The sequence below is a fragment of the Lonchura striata genome, chromosome 1, assembly GCF_046129695.1.
Source record: "Lonchura striata isolate bLonStr1 chromosome 1, bLonStr1.mat, whole genome shotgun sequence".
Taxonomy (NCBI): Eukaryota; Metazoa; Chordata; class Aves; order Passeriformes; family Estrildidae; genus Lonchura; species Lonchura striata.
In genome coordinates this window covers 2,065,514-2,090,428 of record NC_134603.1, presented here as the reverse complement: position 1 = coordinate 2,090,428, position 24,915 = coordinate 2,065,514, and the positions used below count along the sequence as shown (strand labels likewise).

General features: G+C 51.5%; 1 protein-coding gene across 1 annotated transcript in view; it reads right to left on the bottom strand.

Annotated features, from left to right (window-relative positions):
- Nucleotides 1-4,294: 4,294 nt before the first annotated feature.
- Nucleotides 4,295-24,915, bottom strand: part of ZC3H3 (zinc finger CCCH-type containing 3) — a 127,290-nt gene continuing 106,669 nt past the window's right edge. The window contains exons 10-13 of the mRNA XM_077781788.1: nt 14,305-14,483; nt 12,529-12,737; nt 4,804-4,875; nt 4,295-4,648 (exon numbers count right to left, since the gene is read on the bottom strand). Of these exons, the coding sequence (XP_077637914.1) occupies nt 4,617-4,648; nt 4,804-4,875; nt 12,529-12,737; nt 14,305-14,483 (492 nt within the window). The 3' untranslated portion in view covers nt 4,295-4,616. The remainder of the gene's footprint in view (nt 4,649-4,803; nt 4,876-12,528; nt 12,738-14,304; nt 14,484-24,915) is intronic.

Below are 24,915 nucleotides of genomic sequence, written 5' to 3'. Positions count from 1 at the left end.
TGGGACTTTACGGGGAGGTTCAGCGGCGTCCGAGATGGGGTTCCGGGACCCTCCGGGGTCAGACCCACCGGGGCTCCGCTGCGGGGCTCCGCCGGGCTCCGGGACCCTCCGCCGGGGCTCCGCTGCCGGGCTCCGGTGCTCGCCTCCGACGGGACTTTGCGGTGCGGTTCAGCCGGGCTCCGGGACCCCCAGCCGGGGCTCCGCTGCCGGGCAGCCACTTCTCTCGGTCGGGGCTCGGCTCCGCTCCGCCGCTGGGCTCCGGGACCCTCCTCCGTCCGCCACGGCTCTGCGCTCGGGCCGGGCGGGCTCCGCCGCTGCCTGCGGCCGGTTCCCAATGGCGAGGAGCGGGCAGCGCCCTGCCCGCCCCTTCCTGCCTCCCCTGGCACCTGCCCCGGCCCCACCTCCCCGGGCTCCGAGCCTTCGCCTGCCTCCTCCTCCTCCTCCTCCTCCTCCCGCCGGGACTCGGCGCCCTGGGGGCGGGGGCCGCTCCCCTGCCCGCCCCTGCCCGCGACCGGCGCCGCCGCCGCCGGCAGCTCAATGGAAATCGCCGCTTTTTATACGGGGAAAACGAGGCACGGCCCCTCCTGCCGAGGCGAGGCTAAGCTCTTCCAGCCTATCGGCAGCTCCAGAGCCCGCTTGGATTTTCACATCCCCATGGAAACGCCCCCGGGGCAGCTGCCAATCTCCGGAGGTGGGGAATGCTCCGGGTACCCCCCTGGAATCTCTCGGCCCCCGCATCACAACGTGGGGCTTCATCTCCCACCCTCCGCGCTGAACTGAGCGTGGAGTGGGGAGAAACATCCTAGGAATCCTGATTTCCTGCTCCCCAAAAAGGGGAAATATCCGAAAAGGAGTTACTGAGCCTAAATGGGGTTTGGTGACACCTCGCTGAGGGATCACAGCCCCTTCCCCACCTCAGGAACAGCCCAGAATCCTTCCCGGAGCACTTCTATCCTTGCAGAAAGTCAAATAAATATAATTTGAGGGATTATTCAGGATTTTCCATTAGCTATTGGTGGTCAGGGTGCAGCCACGTGCACCTCTGTGCTCCAGTGCTGCCTCTGTTTTCGGAGGTGGCATCGCACCTAGCACAGGTGACATCCACACCTGACACATGAACGGGAGTGTCACCAGATGGAGAACCAGGACTGCCAGCCCAGCGCCTAAAAAAGGTGTCACTGGCACCCAGAGGCAGCAGGTCAGAGGGTTTTGGAGGTGCTCCATCCAGGGATGTGGTCGTGCTGCTCCATCTGCAACCTCATGGCTGCTGCAGCCTGGGAGGAACAGGTCTGGGAAACTGAGGCACGGGTGGTTGCCATGGAGTGGCCCCACCTAATCCCAAGGGATGAGCAGGTTCATCCCACAGAGGCTGGCAACACCCACCCACTCATCCCCTGGGGGTCCGGGATTGTCTCTGTCGCACACAGGATGCATCCTGGATCCCACTGCATCCCAACCCGGCTGCATCCCACCCTACTGCATCCCACAGGCAGCTCCTCGGGATGTGGGGGGCGACATTCCCCTCATGGCTGCTTGGGGACCTGGGGACAGGGGACGCTGCTCTCCATGGCTGCCAACCGACCCTTTAGATACAGGGTCAAATCAATGCAAAAATTGTGGTTTTTGAGGATGAAAACATTGATCCCGCTGCAACTCCAGCGATTAAAATCCCACACTTGTCTCACCTGAACATCAGTTCATGCTGGATCTGGCCTCTGGGGAGGGTGCATCTTTCTGCTGCTAATCGAGTCAGGGCAGGGGGGGCATTTATTCCCCTTGGGAAGGGTCATGGATGCAGGCAAGGCCCTAAACATGACCTCATTCCCTGGTGATCCTGGGTGTTATCCCATATTGGACACAGATATCCCATTTCGGAGCCCCCACACTTGGGCATGACTTGAGGGAGGAGACAAAGAAGTGGACAACAAAAAACCTTTTTTTGCAAGGTGGTTTCAACCCTTTTTGCTCCATCGTGTCACCCTAAATCCATCATCATCCCACCTGCGGAGCGGGACACCGGGATCCTGCACTGGGAAAAGATGGGGTGGCACCTCTTTTTCCCCTGGCACCGCGTTCCTCCCCAGGGCTGCTCCACCCTGGGGGCACCTGGCCCCCACCAGCAGCTGCCACCCGGGCTGGGACAGGAGCCACCGAGGGATTAGGACCGGGCTGGGCTCCAATGGGGCCGTGGCTCCCCAGCGACACCCCCGGGGTATTTTTAGGAAATGCCCATGGCATGTCCCCAACCCTCCCCGCCGCGCCGGGCCCGTCAGCTAAGTTTACTCACAGGCGGTCAAGTGACATAACCAGGTTGGTGGCCTCGGGATGGTGGCAGGATGGCATCACCTTTCGCTTTTAGAGCTCGTGTGCCCCTTGGAGCGGGACCGGGTGCCCACCTGGGGCTGCCTCAGTTTCCCTGGTTGGCACACTTGGGGTGTGATCCCGCTTGGGGTGTTGTCGGCTTGGGGACAGCGACCTCACCCCAAGGGAGGGTGGTGTCCACCACGGTGGAGAAAGGGTGGGACCATCTTGGTGATGCTCCACCAGCACCTTCCCCGCAACCCAGCGTGGCGGCAGGGTCAGGAATTTTGGGTCGGAGGGGGGAAAAATCCCACGGAGAGGCTGGGAGGAGGATGAGGAGGAGGAGGTGGAGGGCAGGGAACAGCCATCCCGATGACAGGCAGAAAGCTGATCCCGGCGGGTGACGTTCACCCGGCACCTGCTTCCCGGGCAGGGGACCAAGAGCGGTGCCAGCAGCACCCGCCGCAGGAAGGATTTTCCGGGAAATGTTTATGGAGCCCTCCAGAAACTCCACCCCGTGCCAACCTCCCAGTCGTGGCACCCCCGGGGAATGTCCTTGCCGGGTCCCTGAGCCCAGCAGAGCATTCCCGGCTTCACAGCGAGGATGGATAAATCCCACTGGAACCCACTGCCGAGGAATTAAGGATGTTGGAGACGGAGGGAGAACCCACCGGAGTTCAGTGACGCCTCTCCAGGGGCAGCGTTTATCCCTGCTTGGGAATTAATCACCCCCCAAGCAGGGCTTTAATGACAGCCGGCTGGAAATTCCAATCCTCCCCGGGAAGGGAGCAGCGGTGCCGGTGGGCGGCCGTGGAGAGGAGCTGCTCGTGGCTTCGTTTAATTAGTGCAGCGCGAGGATTATCCTCGTTAGGGATCCAGGGAAAACCAAAGCTCCCGGCCGGCCACCACTGGACATCCCTGAGGATTCACAACGGCACCGTCTCCTCCAGGGTGGTTTTTAGGGAATTTAGTTGGGGTTTTTTAGGATACCACCACGTGAACAATCATTGTTTCTGGGTGAAAAGTTTTAATAATTAAAAAAGCCCAAGGATTTAGGGATCAGAGTGACTCCTCCACTGGATTTGGATGGATATTTGATGGGATGTTCATGCATTGCTGAAAGAAGAGGAAAGCCACAGGGAGGCTTCTCAACCCCAGGGGAGGAAACTCTTTTATTTACATATCAAAACACAGGAGTTAACAAAAGACATTTTCATATCAACAAAAGCCACGACGTTTTTATTAAAAATCAACTCGTTGGACACAACCTGGGGCACAAGTGAGATCCCAGGGTGAGGATTTGCTGGTCCTCCAGTGCCTGAGGGATGTTGTGGATTTGGGATGGTGACAAAACCCCTCCATGGGGGTCACTTGGTGAAGGGAACCCCCCCGTGGGGACCTGTTTAGGGGTGAAGCCACCACCCACTGGCATTTCCTACCCCATCTCTGACCACACCAGGATACTGCATCCCCAGTCCTTCCCAAATCCCTCTGATGCCTTTTCCCCACAGGATTTTGCCTGAGGGGCTGTGGATGAGCAAACCCCACAGATTTCATCTGTGTGGGGGACAGCACCTGCTGCCCCAAAATTCATTGGAAATTGTGCCTATGGATGCAAAACCCCATTGTTCCTTCACTCTGTTTCTGCTTGCATTTGGATAGTCCCCAAAAAAACCCCAAACCCTGGAGAATTGGCTTGAATTTCCAATGGATCCCAAATCCCTGCTGGGATAGGGAGAGGAGGGGGTCGGGTGCAACTGGGCCATGGGAGACCCCGAAATGCAGACTGTGATCTCAGCACCACTCCCAACGCACTTCCAGGAAATCTCCTCCCAGAAGCAAGGGGATGGAGGGGGATGAGCTCTTGGAATGGTGGGATCAGGGCTGTGGGGGCTTTACACCCGTTACATCCCAGCACGGTGATCTGTCCCCAGTGCATCCCGACCTGGATGTGGGAATTAAACCACCTCAGGTTCACCTTGTGGCTGGGACAGGAGGAATGGATGGGCACGGGAAGCTTTTCCCAGCCCCCACAGGCATCCAAGGAGGTGGCAGGACTTGCCTTCAGCAAACCAGCTGAAAAGGTCGTTTATTGGTCAAGTTAAAGATTCCAAACAAAGCTGCCTCCCTGCAGGAACGAGCGGTGCACTCCCGTGCTGCCACACGACTCCGTGTCCGAGGGACATCCCGGAAAAGCAGGAGGAGGAGGAGGAGGGGGGTGCCATGTCTGGACATGGCATCCTGAGGTAGGTGCCAGGTCGTTCCCTGGCTCTCCAGTTCCTGAGCTGGTCGGCTGCCACGGGATTGGGATGGACTCAGAGCCGGGGCTTGATCTGCAGCCGTTTCCCTGGAGGGAGGGAAGGGAATGGTGATGGTGGGAAGGGGGGAAACACAGCTGGATATTCCCAGGCTTCTCCTTGCCTGGTCACGGGAAGGGGTTAAAGCACTGGGAAATTGGGAATGTGGGTGGTTCTCTGCCCTGGCAGCACCCGCTGGACTCACCTCTGCCACCCACAAGGGAGTTCTCGGAATCCTGCAGGGATGCCCTTGGGAATATTCTCCTTTTGGTGTGGCCTGGGAAGGAAAGGAAGAAAAGAGGAGAAAGTCATTGAGGTTGGCTCGGGTCACCCTGGAATCCCTTAGGAGTGTCCTAAATTCCTCTTCTGCTTCACACCCCCCTTGGCACATCAAGGATGGAGGTGGCTCATTCCCCAAATCCCTGAGCATCCTCAGTTCCCTACAAGTGGCACTCAGAAGTCGCTTCCCACCATGAAGCAGCGAATCTGCTGTAAAATAGTCAACTTATGGGCGAAACACAGAATTAAAAAGGATCCAAACCTTCCCACTGGTGAACATCAGGACCTGTTTTGGTGCTGGGATGGAGCCAGAAAGAGCTGAGCACCAGCAATCATCTCCCCAAGCATTCCCAACATCCATTTAGGATGCTCCAAGTGATGTCCTCTCCTCGCTGGAACACAGTGCTTCCTCCAAAGAGGACTCATGTAGATCCAAAACACCATGAAGTGCCCCTGGGAGGTGACCTCCTTGGAGGACAAGTCCAGCATCGTCCCATGGACCAAAGTGGACAGAGTGAAATCCTTCTCCAATTCAACCACAACGCTGGGAGTGCCTTTCTGCAAGTTCTCCTATTTTCCCTCTCCAAAGGGGTTCCACGTACCAAGAGTGACGGGTGGGAAGGAAAGCGGTGGCCACTTGGCCACTGAGATGAATGAGGATGGAAAAAGGTGGAGGTTCCCCAGGGAAAAAAAGGACCCACAGATTTAGTGGGAAAAGTTCCCCTTCACTTGGGACTGGATGGAGGTGGAGAAGGTCATGGAAGAAGATGGAGGGAATCCAGCCCAAACCCCCTCCAGATGTTCTCCTGCCTGTGTTCCCACAAAATTCTGCACGGCACTTCCCAAGCCATGAACCCGACGTGGAGGTGGGACCAAATCACCTCCCAGCAGCCTTGAGAGCCCAAAGGAGAAAGTTTTTGGAGCAGGGAAGGAAGGACAGGTGAGGCCCAACAACGGGGAGTCTCCAAGAGTTTTCCTTCGCTTTCCAACTCGGATAAACAAACTTGCCAGGAGTCGGAGGCGCGCTGGCAGTGATTCATCGCTCCAGAGTTAATTTATGGAAAATAAAGAGGGCTCATTTAGCACCTTTCCACCCTTAATATAACTCCCATACATCAGCGGGATGCGCGGCAGACACGGCGGATCTGGATATTCCTCACCGGCAACGCAGCCGAATCCGGCTTTCGGGAACGGTGACACGGAGCCGAACACCCTTGCGTCCCCACCCTCCCAGTTGTTCCCTTTGGAATCCAGCCAGGTGGTTTTTCCAGCCTGGGATCTGCAAATTCCGGCCTGGTTGCCGGAATGAGGGTCTGGAGCTGCTGGTTGTCACCTCAAGGGGTCGAAAACAGCAACTCCACATTCCTGGCCCATGGTGCGAGTTCGATAGGAATGGTGGGAAGGGCTCAATTCCCTTTGGATGAGCCAGGGAAAACCTCCTTAGCTGATATCCATGAGGCAGCTCAAAGCAGGCGTGATTACAGAAGTAGAAACATGGATTTATTTTTTTGGGAGGAGAAGAAAAAAGGTGATTTTTGAATCGACCATAATTAACTTCCTGACTTTGGTACAGAGCGCACGGGGCCAAGATACTTCCGGAGCATCCATGTTTGATCTCCAACAGATTCCTCAAAAAAAAATCAAGGCGGGAATGAGAAAATAAACCCAAAGTAAGTCGTGAGAGGGCTAAACTGGTTCCATTTCTCCCCTTGGATGGAAGGAGATGGAGGAAGGATGGTGCAGCCAAGGGGTGAACACCACATCCCAAAAAACCCCCAGGAGGGGAAAACCTGGACCAAACAGGGGTGTCACTCCACCCAACCCCGGCAAAGGAAAAGATATTTTTCCAGTTTTGTGCTTGGGAGATCCTGCAAATGGCGTGATCAATCTTGGGTCGCGTCTCCAGCTCCTTCACTCTCTCCCCCCGCCGCCTTTCCCGGCATTCCGGGAGCAGCGCAATCCATCTTCCAAGGAACCAGGTATATAATTTCTAGTTAGCGAAAGCAACCCCTTTTTCATTCCAAAGATTGAACAGCTTCCGAAGGAGAAGATCCGAGGCTGGATCATGAGTTTTCCATTGAAACCCAGGCGGTTTTCGCTGAGCTTGTCAGGCTCGTCGGAGAATTAGGACTTCCAGCGCTCTTCCTCTTGATGGAAATCAACATTTATTTTGCCTAAGCCTAAGAAGGTGTCAGGCAGACGGAGAAACTTGCCACTCTTCTCTAGGAAAAAAAGAGGGGAAAGAAGGAAATCTAATAGAAATATATTATCAAGTCTGAGGAGTGGACAGTGCAGTAAATCACACTTCAGGTGGCACCATTAGATTTTTCAATAAAACCTGGTTTTCCCCCAGCCGGAGCCGAGCGGCTCCAGCTGCATCCCAACAGGGAAGTTAAAACCAAATTTGTTTCATCCAGATGCTGATCCGAGAGGGATTGAAAGGGATTTCAAGGTGGGGAATCCTCTCGGATGAAGGGTGAAGGGAGGTGGGTCTGGGCCTGGGGCCCAAATCCTCTGCCTGCTCATCATTCCTGATCCCTGAGGGATTAAAATATTGGGTTTCTCCACAAGGTGGGGAGGTACAAGGCAGCTGGAGATGCCCCACATCAGAGGTGAAGATCCCAAGCCCCCAAGCAGCGAGATGCAGGGAAAGAAAACTCCATTGCAGCTTCCCAAACTTTACCATCCAGCAGGAGAAAAGCTGGAATTTTTGTTGGTTTCCTTTCCTCAGCAACCTCCAGCCTGATGGAATGTTTGGTCTCCATCATTCTCCTGATGCCACCAAAGGGTTTCATCCCGTCCTGCATCTTCCTCCGGGATGCTTCAGGGCACCGAGATGCATCCCAGAATTTCTCTGCTGAATGCTCAAGGTTTAATGCCATGAGGAGAAATTCCCTTCAAACACACTTTTCCTACTTATTCCCAAAAGAAAAATATCCCTTGACCCTTTCCAGGATACTTTAGGGGAGTCCAGAGGCTGAATCTGCTTTGGAAAAGTCTTTTGCTTTCATTGCCAAAGTGCTCCTGGAGAAACTTGAGCTGGGAGATGCATTTTAAAATTATTATTATTATTATTATTATTATTATTATTATTATTATTATTACTACTACTACTACTACTACTACTACTACTACTACTACTACTATTACTATTACTATTATTATTATTATATGAAACTCGACAACAAAAATGGGGTAGGAAGCCGAACAGCAAGGGCTACATCCCAAAATTTTCCACAAGTGGTTTTTCATATGGAAAAAGGCTCCATCCTGCACTAAATCCATGTGGTGACAACCTGTGCCAGAAACTCATCCTGCTGCTCTTCCACCCAAACCTTCTGCCACAGGTGGATGAGACCCTAAAAACTGAGTTTAAATGCACCCATCCCTCAAGCAACATGGATCCATCAAATTTCTTCATGGAAAGTGTTGTCAGGCATTGGAAGGGGCTCTGAGAAGCTCCAAAAGTCAGAAACTTCGTTGTGATTTAGTTTCCTCATTGCCAAGTGTCCAATTTAGAACCTGCTAAGTTTCTCTCCTTTGCCAGGACTGGAATATTTTTCTTCCATATTGATTTTGTGCCGATGGAATCCTAAAATGGTTTGTGTTGGAAGGGACCTTAAGGACCAATTCCCATAGGCAGGGACATCTTCCACTAGTCTGGGTTGCTCCAAGCCTCATCCAAACTGGCCTTGAGCACTTCCAGGGATGAGGCATCCACAACTCCTCTGGAAAACCTGTGCCAAGGCCTCACCACCCTGGAGGTGTTGGCGACCACACAGAGAAATCGATTCCCTGTATTTTATCCCCATTTCTTCCTCCCAAGAGGAACAAACTCCACCAAGTCCTGCCGGGATCAAAGCTGACAGTGATGCCAGCTCCTGTTATCCCGGGATAACTCCCTTGTGTCCAAGCCCTCCATTCCCAACCAAGCAGATGTTTTGTGGAAAGCTCCAGGGCATCTTCTGCCGCCGACTAAGCTGATCACAGGCTTGGTTGCCTCACCTGGCTACCAAAAAAAGTCCTGGAGCAAAGATCTGCTGGCAGAAAAAGCACCAAAGGAGATGAAGGTGATGAAGATCCCATGGGATACAAGGGGGACTGGCCACATCCACATGGACAGCGCCAGCACTGGATATCTCCGAAATTAAACTGGGGTTGTCCCGTGCAGGACCAAGAGTTGGACTCGAGAGTCCCTTCTAAATTGGGATTCTTTAATTCTCGGATTCCTGGAGCTGGGAATGGTTGGATCAACACCCGCCACCAAGGGGGAGGTGACAGCGGCAGTTCCGTGCCCCGCTGGGGTCATCTCAACCACGGCGAGAAAAGAGGCAAAAATCCACATTCCCAGACTTATCCCTCCAGAAGTAGAAGCCGTAAACAAGCGCAGAAGCCGCCGCCGCGCCTCCCCGAATTCCTCGGAAGCCGAGGCGGTTGAGCGTGCTCAGCGGAGCCGTTAAAAAAGACTGGAGCGAGCATCTTCCATTAACGTTACGACCGTGAAATATGACAATAAAATGACGGCCGTATGGTCCCAAATTTGCAGCCCGCCGAGCTGCTCGGGGTTTATCGTCACTCAAACGTGCAGAGAGCTGTAAAATGTTTACAGAAAGGGTCGTTTGCGGCTATAAAATCCTCTTTTCTCTCCTAAACAAGGCTGAGCGGAGCCATTTACAAAGCCCGGAATGTTCATCGGGGGAGAGGGGAACATCTGTTCTCTCCAGGAGTTTGCAGTGATCTTCTCGAACAAATTAACTAAAATGGGTGCTTTCTAATTAAATTAGCACTCGATTGGAATGGTTTGCATTGGTGCAATTAGCGCGGGGAGGCCAGTTAGGCTCCAGCACAGGCGATTTAACTGGAAGGTGAAATATGGAAAAGCCCATTACCTGGAAAACAGGAGTCGGAGGGGTAGGGAAGCCTGTTCTCCCTCCGGCTCCATGCTCCTGGGTGGATAACACAAGGTGAAGGATGGGATGCCACCAAACCCACTTTTCCCATTTGGGATGCTCAGCTGGGAGCAGCTGGCTGTCCCTGTGCTGCACAGATTGGCTTTTTGGAGGACTCTTGGAAAGCACCAGGGCCCTCAAATTAACAATTACAGAATCCCGGAATCATTTAGGTTGGAAAAAACCTCCAAGATCAACCTTTACCCAATCACTACCATGTCAATAAATCACTCTTCCAGCTCCAGTTTCCAGGCAGCTCTGGAGTGTTGGGAACACGGACACATCCCTCCTTTCCAGTCCCCCTTCCCTATATCCCAAGCCCAGACCCCCACTGAGACCCTGCAAGCTCATGCTGCTGCCCACGCTGGTCCTTAAAGGTCATCTCCAAACTCCCTCCCTGCCCCTCCCGTGTTTTCCCTCGTTCCTCTTGCATTTCCCAGGATGAAAAGGGCATTTTCTCCAATTGTGACTGTTTAACCAAGGAATTCATCTCATTCCTTAATAACAACCTGTCCTCCTCTTTATTTGCCATCCCAATAATTTGTGTGTCAACTTCAGGCTTCACAAGCACAAACCCAACGTTATGGCTGGCACAGCTCCCCGGATCTCATCCCCAAATCCCACCACAGACTCTGGCTACTTCCTGGAGCTACACATGGACTCATCCTGACCACCCGCTCAGCTCCAAACTCAATCTCTGGATCACCAAATATTCCAAAGGAATACAGGAATATTGGAAGGGATCCACAAGGGTCAGGGAGTCCAGTCCAAGTGATATGGCCACCACTAAGCATTTGGTCCTTCAGAAGCATCAATCCCACGTTCTCTAGGGATGGTGACCAGGGCTCCTCTTATCCCATTGGATCTGGGGGTTCCCAGATGCTGGGATTAAGATGAGACCCAAGGATGGGCAAACCCATAGGTCAACATTCCCATGTCCAGACTCGGCATGCCATCATTTGGCAGGGAAATTGCTTAATAATCAGATGATTTTACAGCCATCTGCGATTCCTGCCTGGTTTTCCTTTCCTATGGATCCTCCAGCATCTCCCTTCCCAGTGCCGTGAGCCTCCCTGGGCAAAGGAACACAGAGGGGTGAGTGCCCTGACCTCATACCTGCCAGCTTCACCCAGCCTTCCTGCCGACATTCCCAAATGAACCAGCTCCTCCTCCTCATCCTCCCACCCAAAACTCCTGGAAATCATCCCCCCCCTTGGATGCAAACACTAGAATTAAGAGGAAAAGGATGCCCTCGCTCCTGAGTTACTCCTGGCTGCCAAGCGTATTCCAAGGCATTTCAACAGTCCTCTTGTCCATGAATTAAATTGTTCCAACTTCATGGAGACAAAAATCCCAATTAAGTCACTGCTTTGGGAACACATCCCGAGATCAAAAGGGAGTTGAACCAGAGTGAAGGAAAAGGAAGAAGGGGAAGAGAAATCCTTGGAAAGGGAAGCTGAGTGTTTCACTCCGTGCTGTGGAGAGGAGCATTCCCAGCTGGAATGGTCCCCTTGCTGCGTCCACCGCACCGTGGTTTAACAGCACCCGTGCTTGTCTGTGACTTCAGGAATGTGTTGCTAATCCTGGGAATTCTCTTTCCGACAGCATTAAGGTATCTCAGCCCTCCCTGGCTTGAAGTGGTTGAGCCAGGCACAGCCTCGCAGATCCTTATGGATGATCCTGTAAATTCCTCAGCCTGGCTTTTGCAACGGAATTCATCCCTTATTCCAGTGGATCCTGCTCCAGCTGCATGGAAAGCATGGATCAAAGACAGGAAGGGCTCACACTGAGCCAAATCTTGAGCCAGCAGAGCTGGCAATGGGAATTTCATCATTACTCCCACAAAATACTGTGATTTCTGAGCCCATTCCTGAATGGGCTGCGCATCCCTCTGGAGAAGGATGGGAGAGAAAAAGGGAAATGTGGAGCATCATCCAGTCAAAAACCTCCCACTCTGGGGAGGTTGGGAACTGAGAAGAACCAGGCACAATCCCGGCCTCACCATCTCCATCACCTCTGCTCCTGGGAGTACATCCCTGGAGCGCCCCAAAATCCCATCCCTTTAGGGATTTTCCTATGGAGGAGCTGAAAGAGGAGAGGAGGAACCAAGGAGAACACTGGAGAAGCAGAAGCCGCTTGCTCTCACGTGTCAGAATTCCTAAAAAGTTCTGCTCATCCTAAACCGCATTTCCCAAAAATTCTACTGACTTCCAAATCAGATAATCCCAGACTAACAGCTCTTCCTTCGAACTTCCAACCTGCAAACAACTCCACCCCAGCTCCCACTGCAATGTTTTTATTGGAAAGCTTCCAAGCTATTTCCTGCTGGGAAATAAGGTGTGATGGATGGTCCACAGGTCCTCCAGAGGCAGAACATCCTTGCATCCCACTAAACACCTTTTCTATAGGGCAGGGATGTGATTCCATCATGGAAATGAGACTGGATTCATGATGGGATAATTACAGGATAAGGAAGGAGCTGATAAAACAAGGGGACAAAGTCCTGACACACAATTTTGGGAACAGACACAAGGATTTGTGCCCAGATGGGAATCCCAACTGCCATCCCAGTTTGGACTCCCAGTCTTAACTGGTTTGGTGACTCACAAGGAGCATGGATCCCACCAAAATCCATGGAGAACAGCAGAGAGTGACGTTTCTTCCTTGGAAAACCAGCTCCAAGCAGAGGATGTGATTCCTACCTAGTTCATCCTCTGGCTCATCCTCATCCCTCTCTTCTTTGCAGGCCTGGGAACCAGGAGATTCCGGGGATCGGAGGGAGATGAAGGATGGCAGCTTTTGCAGGCAGCTGCTTGGCTTGGGGTCCTCCTCTTTCCAAAACTTCACCTCTTGCTCTGCACTGGAGGGTCCGGGAACTTCCCCATCATCCTGGAGCTGAGCTGGATCATTCCTGCAGGAATGGGAAAAATAATAAGGAAAAGTAAAACAATCCCACTTGGCAACGCTGGACAGGGCATCATATGCAATGGAAGAGGCTTGGAGCTCCCAGGTCTCCATCCGAGGCCATGCTGTATCCCTGATTTCTCTGGAGCTAGCACAGATTCAGCTGGAGTTTGTCCCTCCCCAGCTGGATTCCCTGTTTCCTGCACTTCCCTGCAAGATTCCCAGCTCCTCAGATTCTCGTGGAGGCGCTGGGCTCCTGTTTGTGACTGAGCAGAGGGAAGGGGAGATTGGAAGGCGTGGGGAGCTGGGATGGCTTGGAGGTGTCCTGCTGGGCTTGGCTCATTCCCAGCCCTGCCACTCTCTTCCAAGCTAACTTGACACTCCAGCTCCTTTGACATCTCCCATGACGGTGCCAATAAAGGAAAAAAAAACCCTCTGGAGCAGCTTCCAAGCTGGGGTGTGCTCCCTTCCCAGAGGAGGACGCCAGGAGCCTCCCAACCAGCCAGGCCTGCACTCATTCCTCCTTCCCTAAAAAGAGCAAGGAGCTATTTTACACCTCGTTCACACCGGGAACGTGAGCTGGGTGTCATTCCAAGGCTCTTCTGTCATCCGGGATATGTTCGGAGAACCCGCGGAGCTGCTCGTCCCCCTCTGCTACCTTACAAGGCAGGACCAGGATGAGGCCCAGGCCCAGACCATGGAGGATTCCAGGAGCATGGACCAGCCTGGCAAAGCTCCCAGGTCCCTCCCTTTCCATCCCACCTTCACTCCCACCTCCCGCTGCAAAAAGCCACGGAGAAGCCATGTTCCCAAACTGATCCTTCCTCCTCCCACCAAGCAGAACTTGGAGATTTTAGCTTTTAAAGCCAAATTTCCATTTGGCTTTAGTTTTAATTCCATTGGGATGTTGTTGTCCTGCATGCAAGACTTGAGAGGTGGGGGAGAGGATGTGCCAAGCTCAGGAAAATCCATCTCCTAGTGAGGATGAGGATGGAAACATCCATCATTAGCCTGTGGCTCCATCCCGGCACCCAAAAACATCAGTGAGAGCTCAGAGAGCTTCCAAGGATTAACCAAGGGCCCAGCCTGGCACCAAACTTTTCCAAAGCCTCTTTTCTCCATGTCCATCCCCATCTCTGATTCTCCAGCCCCTCCATGCCATGGAGACAGCTCAGCTCTGCTCTCCTACATGGGCACAAGGAACAGGGATGATGTTTTCCCGTTTCCCACACAACTACGGATAACGTGGACCCACTTTCAGCAGTGGAATCTCCATCAGGACTCCTCCATCTCCAAGAGGAAGGTCTACAAAAGCCTCAAAGGTACCTGGAGGTGCTACAGCCATGGATGGCACATTCCTAAGGGTGAATCCACTCTTTCCTCTCCATCAGCTCTTCCTCAAGCCTGGACACTGCCCATCCCAGAGGTGTCTCCATCAGGACACACCACAGTGACCCACACCAACACATCTTAAAATAAACCAGGTTACAGAAGGAACATGCCTGGAAGAGGGAAAAATCTGGAGCAGGTTGGGAAGAAGACTGTTGAATGAAGCAAAATGAGCTCTTTCCTACCTGCCTGATGCCTCCTGGATCCGCCTCCACTTGGAAGGGGGGTTGTTGTGGTCTCCATCACCTCCAACCTGCTGTGGGTGACGCCTCTTCTGGGGGTGCAGGAGTTTGCACCGGGCACCCTTGGGGCAGACGCCTTTCTTGGCAAAGTCGGGACAAACCAGCGTGTGCTTCTTCTTGCACTGCCAGGGAAAGAGGAAGCAGAGTTGGAAAAGACAGGGAAAAGCATGTGGGAGCACAGGAATCCACAGCTGAGATCCTTCAGGTGGCACCACCACCCTGCTGAAAGGAGAGAGGGATGTGTTGGTATTTCCTTCTCTGCATCAAAAGAATATTCCAAGAAAAAATACTACTAAAAAGAGTATTTTTAGTCTGGTGCATTCCACACCTGCCCACTGTTTTCCAAGTGCTTGATTTTAGGGATTCAAACCACCAAAGCCTTAACAGCAGGGATTTACCCCTGGAGAAGTCCCGAGGAGGTTATTTGGGCTGGAGAAGCTGGGCTTGGAGATGACACAGGGTTTTGTTGTCCCAGACATGTTTGGGACTTGGGAAAGAGCAGGGAAGAACTAGCAAAAAAACCTTTTTAGGACTTATTTTGGGATTGCTGCCTGGACCAGCCTTCTGAGGAAGATGGATGAGGGCTGGAGCTCAACCTGCTCGTCCCAAGGCTTGGTTGATGCTCTCCCATCCAGGGAAGCTCAGCGTGGCCATGGAATGGGCCTGTTAAAACAACAGCATCGAGACGTTCATCCCTAAAAATGCTCCTGGATTTTGGCAGCTCCCAGCAGTAACCTGGGTGGTTCTGGTGGGAACGAGGTGTCATCCATGTCCCAGAGTTTCCCCACAAAGCTTTCTGCCTGGAAATGGCATTTTCTGGCAGTGGGAAAGGCAGGAAGAGACACAGGCAGGGAAGGATGCCTTCAGCAGGGATTTCTATCTGGGTTCTTGGGAATGAAGGTGGGAGGAAGGAAAAAGAACAGCTCCTCTCTAATCTCTGTTCCCAGCAATCCAGAGAGCTCATCCTAGCATATCCCAAGGGATGAAGGGTGGGAGCAACTCCTGGACCCCTCTTAATCCCGTGTGGACCCATTTTCACCCAGGATGCTCCATCCCAACCAGTTTGGCTTTTGCATTAGATCGTGACATCCATGGAGAGACAACCCAACACACGTGGCACAACCAAAAATTCCCAACTCCAACATCCATTCCCTTGTTGACCTCCTCCAGGAGAAATGTGGGTCCTTCCATGCTCGGATGCCCACACATCCCGTTCCTCCGTGCTACACACACTCAAAATTTGGAGAAAATAATATAAATCCATGGGGAAAGAAACACAGGGAGGGTTTCAGCACGACCATTCTGGCCTGTTTATTAAAATCCAACTCGCCAGGAATGCGGGATGGAGGTCAGTTCCTGCCCTTTTACTTTGGGGACACGGGAGCAGCTGCCCGTGCTGACCTTTGGGATTAAGCGGGATCCCTGCCGAGCTCTCTCCTTGAAAAGCAGAAGGATTCGGCAGCTCCGTCGCCTGGAGCTGAGCGCTGAAGTCGGCGGCGGAGCAAGGAGCTCGAGTGCTGGAGGTTGGGGATGGTGCTGAGCAGCAGGAGGGCTGGGATCCACATGGACACACGGATATGGGCTCGATGGGGGGGACAGCTCAGTGATAGTGCTGCTTTTCCATTAAAAAAAAACATTTAAAACTCCAATTCCGATGATTTTTCACCTCTTACTTCAAGGAGCTGGAATGGGAATTAACTCTACAACCAATGGGCAACCTGGAAGTACAGTCAGGTCTGAACAGGCTTTGCCATCACTCCCAAATCCTGTGTTTTATAGGAACATGGAATCATGGAATGTTTTGGGTTGTAAGGGACTTGGATATCTCATTCCAAACTCCTGCCATGGGCAGGGACACCTTCCACTGTTCCAGACTGATCCAAAGCCTGTCCAACCTGGCCTTAGACACTTCCAGGGATGGGGCAACCAACAGCTTCTCTGGGAAACCTGTGCCAGGGCCTCACCACCCTCACAGGGAAGGATTTTTTCCCAATATCCCATCTAACCATGCCCTCTGGCAGTGGGAAACCATTTCCCCTTTTCCTGGTACTCCAGCCCTTGTCCAAGGTCCCTCTCCAGGTCTCTTAGAGCCCCTTTAGACACTTGGAGAGCCTCTAAGGTCTCCCTGGGACATCCTTGTCTCTAGACTGGACATTCCCAGCTCTCCCAGCCTGGCTTCACAGGATATTTTCTTCATTGTCTCACTTTACCTGCAGACAGGATCCACCCTGGACCAAAGAGAAATGCTTGGAAAAGGCAGCAACCAGACGGGAATTCAAACACAGGAATTTCTCCCAAAATATTAGCAAGCAGAAAAGCAAATTCCTCAACCTGACAACTTATTTAAAAATACATGGGACAAAATCAGGAAAGAGAAAAAAATAAAGGAACAGCCCATCAGGGATTGAAGACTGGGATGAATGGATGGGCAGACCTTCCAAGGCCACCTGGAAGGGACAATCCAGGGGAGCACAAGATTATGGAGATGGGTCTTGGTGCCAGGTCCTGGTCTGACCATCCCCAGTTCCTGGAATCACAGAATATCCTGAGTTGAAAGGGACTCCCAGGGATCATCAAGTCCAAATTCTGTCTCTGCTCTGGATGACCCCTGAAAAGGATGTCAAATCCTCTTCTGTAAAGGGGTTTCCAGCACAAAATCGACTTGGAAAGGAGAAGAGCAGGAAAAAAAAGAGCCCTGACCTCAAAAAGCCACATGGATGCATCACTGCTACATCGAGGAATTCTGCTATTTTGGGAAAAGGCCAAGAAACGTGGCTGTTCCTTCCCAGCAGGGCACCGATTACGGGGCGGAACAGTGCCACGATCCCGACTGGGCACCGGGATCGGGATGTGCCACCTCCCCAGTGCTCCACCCAGCCCCAGCCTCCAAGTGAATCCTTGGAGCAGCCCATGTTTATTGGCTCCATGGTAAAAAGATACTTAATAAAGAAAACAAACCGTGTGCGACTAATCCCGGGGCCGCGTCCCCAGCTCAGGTTTCTAATGGCTTTTCCACGCCGTTCCCAGCGCTCCGGCCCTTCTTCCGCAACGCCCCGTCCATCCTCGCTGTCCCACAGCTGGGATGGCGAGGCTGGAATTGCCTTCGGAGGCTGGAAAAGCCCCTTCTGTTTATTTACAGTAGCTGTCATGCTCCTGCCAGATCCAGCACGCTGGGGATGGGTTTCCACAGGGAATTTTGCCGCCGGCCACGCGTCAGCTGGGGTGAAGCCGAGCGGGGCTGTGGGGTGGTGCTGGGGGCCATCTGATCCCTGCCACCTGTCGGGGTGGCTAATTATACCCCCCCCGGGACCCCCGCCAGACCACAGGTTGGGCCATAAAAAGGGGAAAAAAGTTTGGTCTCTTCCATCGGAGAAATGAGAAAACCCCAGAGAATCCCTAAAAAGCCACAAGGAGGAATCTCACCCCACTCCGGCTCCACGCCAACATCCCCATGGATATGTCCCAATCCCAGCTTCCCCATTGTGGGGTTGCCCCCACAGCCTGTCCAGCAACGGTGCCTAGGGTTGGGATGGTGCCCAGCTGGCAGATCCCATGTCCAGGACTCCTCCTTGGCTGCCAGGGTAGCTTTGGGTGAAATTCCAGGTGCTGTCAAGGATCCACAAGGCCTTAAATGGTCCAACGGGGCACAACGTGCTCCAGGAGTGAGACGGGGATGAGGAGGTTTGCAGGGCCCAGCCTTCTTTAGCATGAAGCTGGCAAAGGAGGAGACAGCAACTGGTGGAAAGTCCTGGCTCAGTCTTGGGAATGATGTTAATGAACATTTTCCATGAACAAGCTTGGCAGGAGGGGATGGAGGGTGGGAGAAAGGTGAAGCTGGGTCACTGGGCCAACCAACAACCAACCCACTGACCGTATGGGGTGGGGAGGAGAGATCCCACCCAGCCTCACATTCCTGGCTCCTGGCTACAGCAGTTTGGCCAGGTTGAACTTCTCAAGTATCTCCAGGCTTAATCTTAACCCCTGCTCCTTTCCCAGTGCTGTGGGACAGTAGGTGACAAGGGCTGGACTTTGATGATCCTTGTGGGTCCCTTCCAACTCAGAATATTCTCCGAAGAGATGACAAAGTGCTGGAGCACCTTCCCATCTCCTTGGAATCCATGTCTATCCCTCTATCCATCATGACGGACACAAATGTCACCAAACAGACCTTCAGGGAAAGAGGACCGTTAAAATCCCCAAAACTCAACTGCCTCAACTCCAGTGTTTCCTACTTTTTAAAGCCCTCTTGAGCATCCATGCAGCTTTTGCCAGAGCTATTCCAGGTATCCCCATGGCCAAGCAGCGGGATTAATGTACTGGATGGATGTCAGGCTGTTTTAATGTCCTTCTAAGTGGCTGTTGGGAAGTGATGGCTGGAGGTGCTGGAGCTCTTTTGATGCCACTCGGAAGTGACAGCCAGTAAATGGCTTTTTTCCGATTGCTTTTTTATAATTGGGTGCAGATGGAAACGGCCTTTAAAACAAAACAAAACAAAAAATCCCAGCTCCCTGTCATTAAAACCTGGAGGACAATACATATGAACATCATCCAGACTGAAATAATGATGAAGAAATTTAACCAATGTGGTTATCCAAAGGAATTTGCTCCAAAACAAGTTTCTGCCCTCAAAAGAGTTTGCCCAGCAAAATGCCTGCTGCAAAGGGATGACTCCTGATGGCCATCTCCAAATTATCAGAGGAATTTGGGATCTAAAAGCTCTCCAGGATCCTGCAAATCCATAAACCCTCTTCTTTGGTACTTCCAGGAAGTAAAATAACATTTGAGCTAAAATACCTCTGGAGCTGGAGCGAGACCAGGATGGTGTTTTGAAAAATCATTGGGAAAATCATATTTAAGAGGCAGCAAAGGAGATGGGAAGGAATCCCTGCTCATGGCAGGGGGGTGGAACTGGATGTTCCTTAAGGCCTCTTCCAACCCAAACCAGTCTGAAATCCCAGGATTCTGTGGAACAATGGCACCACCCACTTGGTGTCATCTGCAAACTGGGGCACCCAATCTCATTATGTCATTAATGAAGGCATTCATTAGCACTGGTCCCAGTACAGATCCTTGAGGGACACCACTGGTTTCCACTGGAAATTGAGTCGTTGACTGTAACTTTTTGGACATCCAGAAGGTGAATCCTGAAGCCGGCATTCATCCTTTTGTGGCAATGCCTATGGAATTCAACCCTCCCCTGCACTGCATTTCCATCAGGGACCTCCACGACTCCATCCATCCCACCTGAAAGCCACAACAGAGCCACTTTCACATGGTCCACCCATCAGTGGTAGTTCTCAGCCCCAAATCATCACCGCTGGGTGTGGAGTGAGGCAGACACCCACTGGACATTCCCAAAGGAGCCATCTCCATCTGGGATCATGGAGCTCCACGAAATGCCTGGTTCCAGGTGGCTCAGGGAACCACCAGTGGGATCCTGGGGTGCATTAGGAAGAGCAGGGTGAGGGAGGTGATGCTGCCCCTCTCCTCAGCACAGGTGGGGCACATCTGGAGTGCTCTGTCCGGTGCTGGAGACATGGAACTCCTGGAGCAGGTCCAGAGGAGGACAACAGAGGTGATGAAGGGACTGGAGCATCTCTGCCAAGGAAAGGCTGAGGGAGCTGGGGCTGTTCAGCCTCAAGAAGAGACAACTGAGAGGGGAGCTCATCCCTGTGTGTCCCTGTCTGCAGGGAGGGCTCCGAGCAGGGCCCAGGCTCTGCTCTGGGGGACCCAGCAATGGCACCAGAGGAACAGGCAGGAACTGATCCCAGGAAGTTCCACCTGGACATGAGGCAGAACTTCTTGGACAGTGAGCAAGCCCTGAACAGAGATCAGAGAGGGCGTGGAGTCTCCCTCACTGGAGACATTCCAGAACCCTCTGGACACAACCCTGTGCCAGGTGCTCTGGGATGACCCTGCTGGAGCAGGGAGCTTGGACTAGATGCACCATTGTGGTCCCTTCCAACCTGAGCCATTCTGTGATCCTGGGAATCACCCACTGCTCACGGGATGTGGGGATTTTCCAACAGAGAACAGATCAGATCAAAGGGAGATTCCAGACAAGAAGCAAAAAACCCAATCTGCTGGGTTTTGTGTTCATCTTTACAGAAGTTCAGGCTGAAATCAGGAAGTCTCTGCCTCATCACTACATTCCCACTTTAGAACTGTGATCCCTGTGGCTGCTCTTCTCCCAGACTTCCCAATTTTCACATTTTGTGCCCCATCTCCTTTTACAAAGATACTAAAGTGTAAGAAAGAGGAAATCTCAGCCTGGGATTTATCTTGGTGCTGTTATCAACAATCCCAGGCTATTAAGCAGCTCCAGTGCATCCTGATAAGCTCCATCTTTAATGCAAGGATCAGAGTTCGGTTGGAGATGCTACAGTTAAATTAAAGGAGCAATAAGAACCCTCATTATCCCATTACAAACCACAAGATACAACTGGAAACCCACAAGATTTCCACAGAGATACAAGGATAGGATTGGCCATGGAAGAATCCTGATCAGTTTTAAACCTCTTCTGAAGGCTACAAAGTGCTTCCAACGGGAAGATCTCATTGTCACAACTGGGATTTATCATTTATTATTGCCTAGAGGATGTGGACAAGGACTCAACACCCCCAGCAAACCAAGAGGATGAATCTGGAGAGATTTTCAGCCAGCTCAAATCCATCCTGGACACTACTGATGACCTTAAAAACAGCCTCCTTACTAATCCTATACATACTTCATTTTAAATAAAAATTCCACTTGCTCATCAGTTTGGTGACTGAAGATTTCTGCTATACATTATGGGGGAAAAACAAAATCCCAAATCAAGCTCCCAGAAAACATCTGTCAGCCAGAGCCAAAATTAAGGATAAATGAAATTAAGTTGCTTTTCTAGTTGATTTTCATTCAGCTGCAGTGGACTATAAAAGAGCTATCAAAGGCAGAGCCCTCCATCAGCTAATTCCAAATTATTATAGAATCAGGGAATTGTTTAGGTTGAAAAATGCCATTTCCTCAGCCAAGGCCACCACTAAGTCATGTCCACAAGTGCCACTTCCACAGGGCTCTTAAATCCCTCCAGGAATGAGCATTCCACAACTTGCCAGGTCAGCCTGTGCCAGGGCTGGACAAACTTGTGTTCAAGAGTTCCTCAAGGAAAAACCAAGCTGGTTGGGAGTCAACCTGAGATCAAAATGTCAAGATCTGATGTCTGTGATGAAAGAAAAATGCTGGTTGAACCAGAAAAGTCAGCTGAGATCTGAAAGCATGAACAGTGTTGAACTTCACACTTCCATGAAAAAAGATTAAGGAAAATAAGGATCCCAGGCTGCTGCCTGGATCATTAATAATCACTAGATAATTAAGAGAAAACCCCACAGACATTTAATATTTACTGTTGTAACACAGCTCATGTGGTTTTCTCTAAAGAAATGTGTTAAACTGAAAGTATCAGACACACAAAAACATTACGTTTCTGGTGGGAAATTGCTGAACTTTCCAGAAAAGGAAAAAATAACCAACCAAACATACAAAAAGCCACACATGAACGAGGTTTCAGCTGAGAAAAAAATCCCCACATTTGGATATTCTACAGCAAAATCCAGCAGCTGCCACTGCAAAAAACCACCAAGCTCCACCTGGGGGAGGAAAATTATTCTTCCCAAGGAAGCAGCACTTCCTCAGGCAGTGCTGCCCCTGTCCCATATTTTTTACATAGATAAGGTGGAAATCAGAGCTGTTGGTCCAACAAAAAGATGGATTTTAGGAATAAGATGAGCTGGGATGAGCAGTCCCAGCACAGCTCAACCCTCCTGCCATGGCAGCTCCCCGTGTCCAGCCTCACCATCACAAGGCTGGTTGTGCCAGTCGGGGCTCCAGAGGGATGGGAACAGATTCTCCTCTTATCCATGATTTATTCCAGTACATCTCCCCATGCCTTTCCAGGGAAGATTCGTTGTTTAATCTGTGTCTCACCGTTTAACAGCTCCCATGAGGGAACAATTTACCCACGGGCTCCCAGGCAGACGATGGAAACAATCCGGAGAGAGGGATTTAATGCAGTTCTGGCACTAATGGGCACGGAGTGGGGAAGATTATTTAATATAAATATGGATGCAGCAATGGAATCGTTGAGTGGTTTGGGTTGGAAGGGACCTTAATGATCTCATTCCAAACCCCTGCTGTGGGCAGGGACACCTCCCACTATCCCAAGTTGCTCCAAGCCCTGTCCAACCTGGCCTTGGACACTTCCAGGGATAAAGCAGCCACAGCTCCTCTGGGCAACCTGTGCCAGGGCCTCAGCACCCTCACAGGAATGAATTCTTCCCAATATCCCATCTAAATCTTTCCTCCTTCATCTTTTGTGCCTAAAAGCAAATCCCAAGGCAGGTGCTCCTTGGGATCATCAATGGATCAGCTCTCAGCTCCAGGCTCTCAGCCACACAGAGATCCCAGCCCATGTTTTGCTATCAAATTTGGTTTGGGTTGGAAAGGTCCTTAAAGCCCACCCTGCTCCAACCCCCTGGCACAGGCAGGGACACTTTCCACTATCCCAGGTTGCTCCAAGCCCCGTCCAACCTGGCCTTGGACACTTCCAGGGATGGGCCATCCACAATGTCTCCACCCAATGTCTCCTCTTGGTTGTCCCTTGCTCTGGGGTCACGTCACTGCAGACACTTCACTCACTGGTGCTTCCTCATCCCTCACACCCACCAGCCTCATCCCATCCTCTCCTAGAGAATTCCTCCTCCAAGGCCCTGCACAAGGCTCCATATGGGAGGAGGGATGTGGAACCACAGAGGAACTCTGACCGTAGAGCAGCTCATGAAAACATCTCCGGAAAACCCTGGGAAGAACCTGCAAGAGGCCCCATTTCTCCCTCTCTTCCCACTTCCCTCTTGGGGCTTCCTCCAGCGCAGGTGGCCAGCCCAGAGGGACCTCCCAGCATGACCAGGTCAGGGTGCCAGAGAAGGGCAGGGAGCTCCAGGAAAGCTGGGACAGAGTTCTCCAAGGTGGGAATCACTCCATGGCTTTTAAGGACACGTTTGACGTTGTGTTTAGGGATGATCCTTTTAGGAAGCACAAATGGTGGAGGAACTTCCTAGCCCATGATCAAGGAACCTGTAGGAATGCTGGACACCAAGGTCCTAGCTCTGCCACCAGCTCCCTTCTGGAAACAGAATTCCAGAACTGTTAAGGTTGGAAAAACTCTCCAAAATCATCAGGTCCAACTTTAGGCCAATTAATTATGTTGGGGGTAACATTCCCTTTACGAAGGATGTGGTCATGGTCTTGTACTGGAGCTGTCCCCTTCTCCAAGGGTGGATTTAGATCCTCTACAATCCACATTCCTGAAAAAAGGACTTGGGAATGCAAAATTAAAGCTTTCTCACTCAATTCTAAATTCCTGGTGAAGCCAGAGCGGGTCAGTCCTGGTGTTATTTGGATGAAGATCAGCTGGAATTACAATCCATGGAATGGGTCAAAGGGGGATCAACTTGTCCTGAGAATGCTGCAACAGATCCTAGGAAGTCCTTAAGAGACAACACTGCCAACGACACGTCATAAATTATGGATAATAATGGACATTTTTGATGGAGGTCTGCTAAAAATCAGGAATTGTGTTTGTTTGGGAGGGCACAAAGAGGAAAACGCAACTGGGAGAGGAGCCCAGCGTGCCAAAAATCCACATAAAACAGCCTAAATTCCTAATTATTGATCATCCTCATCCGAGTTTATCCACCCAGGGTGCTCCACCAGAGTCGCACACCTTCGCATTCCGTGCTCTTTGTGCTTCAAACCAACGCTGCTCGGACAGGGAAAGGCAGAACGAGGGAAGATTTACTCCCATCCTAAATAATTCACAAGAAAAGGGACTGCGCATCTTTAACAAGCCATCGTTTTATGAAGCGAGGTTAACATTTTTCCTTGATTCAGTAGAATATTATAAACTCTCCGGGGTCCATTTGAGGACTTTCTACTTGGAGCAAAGGCACGGACTCAGCACTTTTTATATTATTTAGAGAATAAAATTAACCCTTAATGGCCCAAGCTGGAATTTCTCCTCCCCAGTTAAATATGGCCCGCTCAGCAATTTCTCCCCATATATAATTACAGGCTGCTATCCATCATCTGGAGGAGAATGCTTTCCCGACATTCCCAAAGTGACGCCGTAAGCACTTTTCCTAATAGAATAAATATTCTAAATATCTCTTTTATATTTTCATTTAAATTGGAATATTTTAAAAATAATTGTCGGGACCCTGCCTGCGTGGTTGGCGCTACGCTGGAGGGAGGTGGCAGGATGCCTGTGTTTTCCTTCTGAGGGAATGTTTATCCTGCATCAAGTCCCCCTCCACACGCTGCCACAAAAAGTAATTAGGCCCAGACTAATTTATTAGAGCTTCCTTCTGCTGCTGCTGGTGTCCTGCTTTCCTTAAAACTCTCACTTTAGGCTTTTTTCCCTGGTTTTTGCTTTTTGGTGGTTTCTCCTCGGGAAAGGATGAGGAAAGCACCAGATGGGGTTTAGTGTGACTTGACAGTGCTGGGTTCAAAGCTGGGCT